General features: G+C 41.0%; 1 protein-coding gene across 1 annotated transcript in view; it reads left to right on the top strand.

Annotated features, from left to right (window-relative positions):
- FAM3B (family with sequence similarity 3, member B) overlaps window positions 1-10,679 on the top strand; it is a 67,040-nt gene that overhangs the window by 14,518 nt on the left and 41,843 nt on the right. Inside the window, exon 3 of the mRNA XM_006870859.1 lies at window positions 7,103-7,226. Within this exon, the coding sequence (XP_006870921.1) occupies window positions 7,103-7,226 (124 nt within the window). The remainder of the gene's footprint in view (window positions 1-7,102; window positions 7,227-10,679) is intronic.

The raw sequence follows: 10,679 nt of genomic DNA, 5'->3' as shown, positions 1-10,679 counted from the left end.
TATATATATAATTTTGAGTTTTGTTCCAGGCCTTTGGACTGATAACTTCCATGTGTCTTTCATTTTCTTCATTCTTCTTAGCTCTGACCAGGGAGACACCAGTAGTAGCACCTTAGATGGCTGCTTGCAAGCTTTTAAGACCCCAGTCACTATTCACAAGAGTAGGATGTAGGGGGAAAAAAAGTAGGATGTAGAACATTGTCATTGTGGACTATGTTATGCCAGTTGGCCTTGGTGTCCCCTGAGACTGTGGTCCCAAACTTCAAGACCCAGTGAATAATTCCCTCTTGGTGTTTGATCCTAAACCTAAGTACTTGTGAGTGATATAAAGAGTAATCTAGGGGGAGAGCAAACAAGATGGCAGATCTGGTGGAAGTGCAGTGAAGAGCTCCGTCAGCAACAACACAGAATATCGGACCAAGCAGGCTCAGGGGATGGTGCCAGAGCTCTGAACCACATGTAAAGGAATATTCAGAAGGTTGGAAGGCTTACAGCTAGGGGGATTTGTAGCAGAAGCAAGAAATCCATTGCTTTCTAGTTCAAGACACTCAGCTGGTCCTGGAGCTACCATCTTGGGCAAGACCTAGCGGGTGAAGGATCACAGCAGCCACGGATGCCTGACAGAACTGCAGAGATAAAGGTGTGGACATTCTTCTTTGGTATCTGTTCATTGGTCTCTCACTGTCTGCACACCTCCATTCTGGTGACTACAGGGGGTGCTTGAGTGAGTGGACACCCCACCCCTAACCCTGGAGGTTTCTACTACACATGTGCACAGATGTCCTCGAAATTTAAAGTGACAGTTTCCACTTAAAACCAAATGGCAATAGCTGGCCCTGAACTGTTTATCACTAGGATAAAGGTCTGAACAAGGATTGTAGAGTGGGACAGGCATACTAAAAAGAAAATAGGCCAAAAAATTAAATCCTGAGTTAACATTACAATGACCAACAGTGGCATCTTGAAATTTCTCAGGAAGAAGAGTGAAAAGGGAAACCCATCTCCTGATCACATCTACCTGGAGGCAATCAGAAGGCATAAAAAATATCAAAGTACACACCCATCTAAGTATTAAGGCCACAGATAACTCCTGAATATGCCCAAAAAACAGAAGCAGATGACCATATCAGCACATATCCAGAAATGAGATAAAGTGATTGAGGTCAATGGGCTGGAAGTAGACATACACTCCATACTGGAAGATGGACAGCTTTGGAAATACCTGAGAAGGAATTCAGAAAAATGATTATAAAATGTATTAAGATACTATACAATGGAGTGCAGAAAAATTAGGAAGAAGTCATAAAAGTGCTACAGGAACAATCAAATAAGATAGATACAGCATTGGAAACAATTCAAAACCTACAATAAGAGGTCCAAAAATTAATAATAGAATATCAGAAATAGACAAAACACTGAAAGGGCAAAGGAATAGAATTGAAGAGATAGAAGCCAGAACTAGTGAGCTAGAAGATAAATCTCTCAACACTACTAAGATAGAAGAGCAAACACAAAAAAGGATAAAAAAAAATCTGAAGAAGGCCTAAGCTTCATGTTGGATAACATGAAGAGGAATAACTTAAGAATTATCGGCATTCTGGAACAGCAAGAATCACACAAGTCCACAGAGGAGATAGTTGAAGAGCTTCTGGAAGAAAATTTTCCTAATATCCTGAAGAGTGGAAAGATAAGCGTTCAAGAAGCTCAATGAACCCCAGGAAGGACAGACCCAAAAAGACAATCACCAAGACATATAATAATCAAGATCTCCAAAACCAAGGACACAACAAGGATAAGGACAGAATCCTGAAAGCAGCCAGGGAAAAGAGAAGTGTAACATACAAAGGCAAGCAAATCACATTAAGCTCGGATCTCTCAACTGAAGCCATGCAGGCAAGAAGGCAATTGGGAGACATATAAAACCTTGAAAGAAGAAAACTGCCACCCAAGAATCCTCTACCCAGCAAAGTGTCAATCAAATACAATGGTGTAACCAAAACATTCCAAGGGATTTTCCAAAGCCAACCCTGATATGAAAAACATCCTAAAGGCAGTTCTGTGGACTAAGAACCAAGAAAAACAGACAACAACTAGAGAATGATGTACGTGGCAACATCACCCTGAACTCAATCGACAAATAGAAGAGTCAAGACAGAATAAAGTTATAAGAACAGAGGATCTGGGAGGTCAGTCTATGATCAAAACAATTATAGTGTGAAAGAAGGTAAACACAGAGGAACAGAAATCCAGATGGTGGGAAGGTGAGGTAGATTACATAATAAAATATACTGTCTTAAATGGAGGGAAGAATTAATGGAATATAAGGTAACCACAACAATGGGGCTGGGGTGGGGGGTTTAGTTCGGGTGTTGGGGAGGGCAATACAAGAAGGGGGAGGAGGTGGAAGAACAACATAGATATGGGAACACTGAGACAGGTTTGCATGTCCTAAGTGGGACAGAGGTAAATAGTGATGCATGCTTGACCTTGGAACAATAGGGCTCTGGGATACAGGGATCTAGGTATAGCTTGAAGAGGGGAAATAACACTAAAATGCTTGACGGTCTTATGAATATTAGTTTCCCTTGCCTACCATTGTAAAATAGACACTTGAGTGGGATAGAAAGGAATGTTGGGGAACATGATTAGAGATAACTTGCAAGCCCGTCTTCAGCCTATAACTGATTATAATATCTAAAAGGGGTTCTAGAACTTGCCCATTGAAATAGGCCTCTTGCAAAGCCTTTACAGAGTATAGGACCTTAGGTGGAATCCTGTCTAGAGCCTTCTGAGGTGGGACATTCCCACTAGAAAGGACAAGCAGACCAGCCTGGAACAGCTACAGTGACAGAAGATAACATCTTCAAAGAAAGGTCATCAGGAAAAACCCAAAACAAAAATGTCAGCGTGACTGGCTACTATAAGAATAATCAAGCTGTTCGCCAGGAAGCCATCAAGGCAAGCAATCAAGTTTCTTCAGGACAAACTCCCCTCTCAGACTGAAACTCAAAGGGAACACACAAACAGGCATGTAAACTTGCTGGCGACCACATTGGTCTACTGGTGAGTGGAAGAGGGGGAAAGGCAGTAATGAAGAAATGGGCTGAGTTCAGTCACAGTCCATTGACTCCCATTGACCTGGAGATGAGAGAGAGAAAAGGAAGGGCTAGTTGGTCCAAGTGTGGTGAGATCTGAGGACACTTGAGCCCATGGACAAGGACATAGCCACAGAGGGCTAGAGCTGAGAGTGAAGCACCCAGCTGATATGAAGTGAGGGGAGAAGCACAAGAACACCCAAACTTGCAGACAATACCCATTTGACCTAGCCTCGAGGGTTCAATAATCAGAACTCGACTAGAGAAAGATTAAAAAAAAAAAATTTTTTTTTAAATAAAGGAAACAAGGGTAAATTGCTACAATTTGATGAACTTGACCTATAGTCAGAGAGATAGTTACTCTAAATATCAACAGAGAGGGAAAGAGTCTTCACACCAAGTATCAATGCTATCCCCTCTGTACACAAGGTAAATAGGGACGGGAAACTTAGACATTGGCTACCTACAATGAGAGGGCAATAAAGGCATGAAGTGACTGGCTTATAATGTTTCAGAGGGAGTTCAGTTTAAGACTAAGGGGGCGGGAGGGAGAAAGTGTCACCACTGAATAGTTTTCATCTTGTCTAGATGGGTCTGGTGAAAGGATATGGGGATAAGATTTGTATGACTCAATAGTGAATAATTGCTATCATGACTAATTGTGACTGTCACAATTGTAAAGGTACAAGTTCTGTAACAAAAACAAGAGAGTGGTTAGTCTTAGTCCAGAAACAGAGGACCCTAGGACCATTAAGGGAGAAGAGCACAAGTAGAATGCGGGACCTTATCCAGAGAAGCAGCAACTCCAGAGATAGAAGCAGAAATGGAGTCATGGAGAGGGGGAGCAGCTGAGGACTCTAGATTCATGAGAAGAGAGGGACTAAGAGCTAGTGGCCAGGAGGCAGACTTGCAGAATGTGCCCTTTGGAGGTGTAAATTATTATATATACCTGAGTGTTTTTTGTTTGTTTTAAAAAAGTTAAAGTGAATAGAGAGAAATACTGTTAACTGATGGTACATGAAGGGGATTATAATCATTGTAATGAAACAAAGTGTATGATTTGTTGAATGTAAAACTGACAATCTGCTCTTAAACTTTCACTCAATCCACAATAAAAACCTTTAAAAAAAAAAAAGACTTACTGATGAAGATCAAAATCCACAGCTTTCAGTTATGGGTTGCACCTCAGTGTAAAGAAAATAAAAATCCTCACCAGTGGACCAATAAATAACATCCTGATAAATGAAGAAAAGATTGAAGTTGCCAAAGCCTTTGTTTTTCTTGGATCCACCATCAACACTCATGGAAGCCATAGTCAAGAAATCAAACCACATATTGCATTAAGCAAATCTTCTGTACAAGGCCTCTTTAAAGTGTTGAAGAGCAAAGATGTCAGATTGAGGACTAAGGTCCATGTGACCCAAACCTTGATATTTTCAAAAGCTTTATATGCATATGAAAGTTGGACAATGAATAAGAAAGACTGTAGATGAATTGATGCATTTGAGTTATGGTATTGGAGGAAAATATTAAAAGTACCATGGACTACCAAAAGAACAAACAAATCTGTGTTGGAAGAAGTACAGCCAGAATGCTCCTTAGAAGCCAGAATGGTGAGACTTCCTTTGTCATAATTTGGACATTTTATTAGGTAGGACCAGTCCCTAGACAAGGACATAATGCTTGGTAAAATGGAGTGCAAAAAAGAGGAAGACCCCGCCCCCCACACACAATGAACTAGTACAGTGGCAGCAACAGTGGACTCAGGTGTAACAACAGTTGTGAGGATGGCACAGGGCTGGGCAGTGTTTCATTTTGTTGAGCATAAAGTCGCTATGAGTCAGAGCTGACTTGACTGCATGTGAGAACATCAACAATAAAAGGAGCAAGAGGTTCTCCTATCAGAGTACTGCTAACTACTGGTTAGGGGATAGATAGCTGATAGATAGCTTAGATGATGATGAGGGCAATATACAAGGAGGGGGAGGGCAATACATAAGAAGAGGGAGGGGAGGCAGATGAATAAGGAAAATAAGGGAAGACTTAGGGAGGTATGTATCGGCTAAATGAGATAGAAGTAAATAGTGATGTATGATCAACCTTGGAAAAACAGGACTCTGTGATACAGGGATTGACACATAGTCTGAACGGGTGAAGGAGGGGAAATAATGTTAAGGTACTTAACTGTCTTGTGGATATTGGTTTCCTGCCTAATATTGTAAAATAGACATTTACCCATAGCGACCCTGTACAGGGTTTCCGAGGGTGTAAATCTTTACAGGAGTAGAAAGCCTCATCTTTCTCCCGCGGAGCGGCTGGTAGTTTCGAACCGCTGACCTTAAGGTTCGCAGCCCCATTCGTAACCACTACGCTACCAGAGCGCCTTATTTAAGGAGCTAGAAAGGAATATTAAGCAAAATGATCACAGAAAGCTTGTAAGCCCATCTTCAGCTGATTTGATTAAATTAACTAAAAGGGATACTAAAATTTCCCCAGGAAATGGGCTTCTTGTTAAGCCTTTGTGGTGTAGGGGACCTTAGGTGGAATCCTGAGCCTCTCCCAGAACCTTCTGTGGTGGAACATCCTCACTTGAAAGGATATGCAGACCAACCCAGAGCAGCTAAAAGAACAGAAGAAGATATTTCTTGAAAGAAAGAGCAGCAGGAAAGAAAGAAAGCAGAGTGTTTGGCTGTTACAGAATCAAGCAAACTTTTCTCCTGGGAGCCATCAAGGCAAGAAAAGTCAGCCTATCATGGTAAAACCCTTCCAAGACTCAAAGGGAATATATGAGCAGGCTTATAAGCTCACTGGTGACCGCCCTGATCTACTTGTGAATGGAAGTGGAGGAAATGAAGACATGGGCTGAGTTTGGCCATGTTCCATAGACACCCACCAACCTTGAGATAAGAGAAAGAAGAGGAAGAAGGGCTAGCTGGTCTGAAGTTTAGGGAGATTTATGAACTCCTGAGCCCGTGGTCACTGGGGGCTAGAATTGAGAGTGAAGGGGCCAACTGGTCTGAATTGGGGTGGTGGGGGGGAAGCATGTGAGAGCACCAAAACTTGCAGAAGGTACACATTTGACTAGCTTGGATGGCTTGTTGATCATAACTTAACTAGAGGAAGATAAAGAAGTTTGATATAAGGAGCGAGCATAAATTTCTACAATTTGATGAATTATGAGGATGGTTCAGGACCAGGCCGTATTTCATTCTATTGTGCATAGGGTTGCTGTGAGTTGGAGCTGACTCGATGACACCTAACAGCAAATGCTAAGAAACAAATAAAGTAAACCAGGGCAGAGCTGGGCACTGTTGGGTGACTGGAGAGTTGAAAAGAGATGGCAGCAGGTGACACTGGAGTGAAGCTCTAAAGGACAAGATGCCAGTGATGAGGGCTCTCTGGAAAACTCTGTCTTCTTATCCTGTGAATGACTTCACTCTGGTCACTGAGAGACTTGGACAGTGGTTGGCCCAGCCTCAGCAGCACACCAGGCTTTATAGTTGTTGATCTGCACCTTGGTTTCCTTCAGCCACCACCTCCCATTCAAATGCTGTTTAGAAATCCTTTTGTATATTGTTGTTGTTGGCATTAAGTACTGTCATGTTGGTTCCGACTCAGCAACCCTGTATAGGGTTTCTGAGGAGCAACTGGTGGGTTTGAACCGCCAACCTTGCAGTTTACAGTCCAGTGCACCTCATGGAGAATCACTGCCCATCTGTCAGTGGAGGCTTATGTGTTGCTGTGATGCTCCACAGGTTTCAGCAAATCTTCCAGACTAAGACAGACTAGAAAGGAAGACCTGGTGATCTGCTTCCAGTCTAACCTGCCACAGGGGCAGGCAGTGTTTCATTCTGTTGTACCTGAGGTCACCTTAGATTTTTTCCCACTGCCTTTGAGAGTAGATTCTATCGAATGCTGGAGCAGATGACTAGTGTTCATGGTCAAGCATTGGGTTCTTCTGGCAAATAATAATGTGATGCTGACTGCTATGTTCTTGTTTATTACAGCCCCAGCTCCCAAAAGACAGAAATGTGACCACTGGACTCCATGTCCTCCCAAAACCTATGCCTATCAGTTACTCAGCGGGGGTGGCAGGGAGAAGTATGCCAAAATCTGCTTTGAGGATGAGCTGTAAGTGTCCATTTAATAAAAAAAAGGGGGGGGGGTATTGTTATTTGATTCTTTCCCATTCATTGAGAATTATGAAGCAGCAAGTCCGTCAACAGGAGGGAAACGCGTCTCCTTGGTCACAGGCAAAAAGTGGAGAGCAGAGCGCTCTAGAGAAAACTAATGGTATACTCTGTTCACTGGGGAAGAATGCTAATTATCTCTAATGCTGTCATGTGTCCCTGGGTTCAAAGGTTTTATAGTTTCACTTGACAGCAGTTAGAACAGGCCTTTCTTAGCTTATGTTTCACTGTTGAATTTGTGATCTCATTCTACAGCATCGTTTTTGTGTTTCTTGTATTGTCAGTTGCCAGGGCATTGGCTTTGACTCATGGCGACCTCATGTATATGTAACAGAAGGAGGCGGTGCCTAGTCCTGTGCCATCTTCATAATGGTTGGCATGTTTGAGCCTATTGATGTGTGTCTTGTGTCCTGTTTGAGAATCTCTCCTGTGTTTGCTGACCTTATACTTTATCAAACACGGTATCTTTTTGTACCTATTGGTCTTTCCTGATGACATGTTCAAAGAGGACAAGACAAAGTCTTGCAATCCTTGCTTCTAAGAAGCAATTTTATTGTATTTATTTGAAGATTAAATTCTGCCAATCCATGTTATATTTAATATTCTTCCCTAACACCACAGTTCAATTACATCAATTCTGTTGTAGCAGCAATCAAGAAATCAAATGATAAATTGATTTGGGCAAATCTGCTAAAAAATTTTTGTAAATTTTTTTTTTTTAATCCTAAATGTCACTTTGATGATCAAGGTGTGCCTGACCCAAGCCATAGTCTTTTCAGTTGTCTCATACAATCAAAGAAACACCAAAAGTCAGCAGATGCAACTCTCCTTCCCTCTTGCTCTGTGGTCCTCACCCACACACATTGAAGCAGGAGTTGTTTTTCTTGTAGTCCACACATCTGCTTGTCTAGATTCCATGCAACTATTGCATGATTGCCTAAATCCAGGGCTTACAACTGTCATACTCCTGGCTTATGGACGCCTAGGCAATTCAGTGACTAGTACAGATGAGAAAAAGTATAAACTGTTTCTTATAATGAATAGCAAGTTTTTCGTCATTACCATACCCCTTTTTTGAACTCTGGATGTATGTCCCTTTGTGATTATTAGTTGGTTTACTGCCCACAACACTCAGCATTGCTTTTTTGACATTTACCTTCCTCTTTGTTTTCATAATGGAGACCTGGTGTGGCGCTGTGGGTTAATGCGCTGGACTGCAAAGTCAGTATGAACCACAAGGTCAACAGTTCAAGCTTCCCAGTCACTCCTCAGAAACTCTGTACAGGATCGCTATGGGTCAGAACCATCTCAGTGACACTTAACAACAAACAACCTATTCTCATTAGTTTGTCTGTGTACTTGTCCTCCTAAGGAGTTGGTAGGATACTCAGATCATGAACTGTCTTTTCAACTTTGCACACCTATTTTAGAGTAACACTTTTTCATAATAATGGTCAGTTTCGCCATTTGTCCTGGAGTCAATTCCAACTCATGGTAATTGACTTTTTCCTCTTTGATCTTCCTATTGTTGATATCTAACTTTATAGTGTTTTGATCTGAGATAATACTTTGGAGTATTTTGATGTTTTAAATTTACTGTTTTAAGTTTGCTTTGTGGTCTGACATATGGTTCTCTATTCTGAAGAATGTTCCATGTGTACTGGACAAGAATTTATATTGTGCTGTTGTTACATTGAATGCTCTGCATATATCTCTGAGGTCAAGTTGTTTGTATTGTTTAGTTCTTTGATGTCTTTGTTAAATTTCCATCTAGTTGTTCTGTCTTCATCAAAAGTGTATATTAAAAACTCCTACTATTAAAATAGACATTTATGTGTGATAGAAATGAAGATTGGGAAGTGTGATGACAGAAAGCTTGTAAGCCCACCTTCTGCCTATAACTAATTGGATTTACTAAATGGGGAAATAGAATCTGCCTAGGGAAATAGCCTTCTTGTTAAGTTGTTGTAGAGTATGAAGCTGTACATGGAATTCTGAGCCCTACTGAGAACCTTCTGAGTTGGGATATTCCCACTTGAAAACACATGCAGACCAACCGAGACTTCTGGGAGACCAGAAGATTTTTATTGAAAGACCTGCAGGAAAAAAGCAGACTGATTGCTTTGGAGGCATCAAGGAGAGAAAAGTCAGTCCATCAGGGAAACCTCCTTCTAGTACTGGAGCCCATGAGAAATATAATATGCTCACTGGTGACCACTTTGCTCTACTTGTGAATAGAAGTGGGGTAAATGCAGCAGTGAAGACATGGCCTGAGTTTGGCCATGTTCTATTGGTACCCATTGACCTCGAGATGAGTAAGAGAAGAGAAAAGCCTGGCTAGTCTGAACTTTAGGAAGATGTGTGAACTTTTGAGACCATGGACAAATGAAGTGGCTGGAAGTGCAGGAAGGTATGGGTGAACTGCCAAACTCCCAGATAGAACCCATTTGACCTAGCTAGCTGACCAGAACTTGAATGGCTAGCTGACCAGAACTTGAACCAAGGAATATAAAGATTCTTGATACTGAGAACAAGTGTAAATTGCTACAATTTGACACTCTAGATTTTTGCCTATAAATGCAGTGACTCAGAAGTCCAACCGGAAGGAAAGGATTCTTCATAGCAAGTAACAACCTTGTTTCCTCAGTGTATTGGGTTGAAAAGGACAAGAAATTTAGCATTGCCTGTCAAAATTAGGGGCGCTACAAAGGCACGAAGTGGTTGACTTACAAGCTTTCATGAGAGTGCTTAGTTGCAGAATGAGAGGGGGGAAAAAGAGAGAGATATAAAAAGCAGAAAATGGATAAGAAAACAAGATCCTTCAATATGCTGTCTATAAGAGACATATCTAAAAGATGGAGACAGCCTAAATGCCCATCAGCAGAAGAATGGCTAAGCAAACTTTGGTACATATACACAATGGAATAACATAAAACGTTGAAGAATAATGATGAATCTGCTAAACACCTTACAACATGGTTGAACCAGGAGGACATTACGCTGAGTGAAATTAGTTGATCACAAAAGGACATGCATTGAGGCCAATGTTGTAAAAAAGTTTTTTAAAAAATCTCCTACTATTATTGTAGGGTTGTCCATTCTTTTTTCAGTTCTATTAGAGAGTTTGATTTATGTATTTTGAGGCTCTTTCATTGGGGCATAGATATTGATTATGGTTATGTCATTTTACTCAACTGACTCATTAATCCTGATCTAATGTCCTTGTCTTTCACTCTGTTTTTTGCCTTAAAGTCTATTTTGTCAAAGACTAAAAATTTTTAGTCCTGCTCATTTTTTTTTTTTTTAATTTAAGGTTTTTATTGTGGATTGAGTGAAAGTTTACAGGGCACATCATCAGTTTCACATTCAACAATTCATATAACTTGTTTCATTA

This window comes from Chrysochloris asiatica, unplaced genomic scaffold (genome assembly GCF_000296735.1).
Source record: "Chrysochloris asiatica unplaced genomic scaffold, ChrAsi1.0 scaffold00154, whole genome shotgun sequence".
Lineage (NCBI taxonomy): Eukaryota > Metazoa > Chordata > Mammalia > Afrosoricida > Chrysochloridae > Chrysochloris > Chrysochloris asiatica.
Note: the sequence above shows the minus strand (reverse complement) of the source record. Positions and strands in the feature narration are given on the sequence as shown.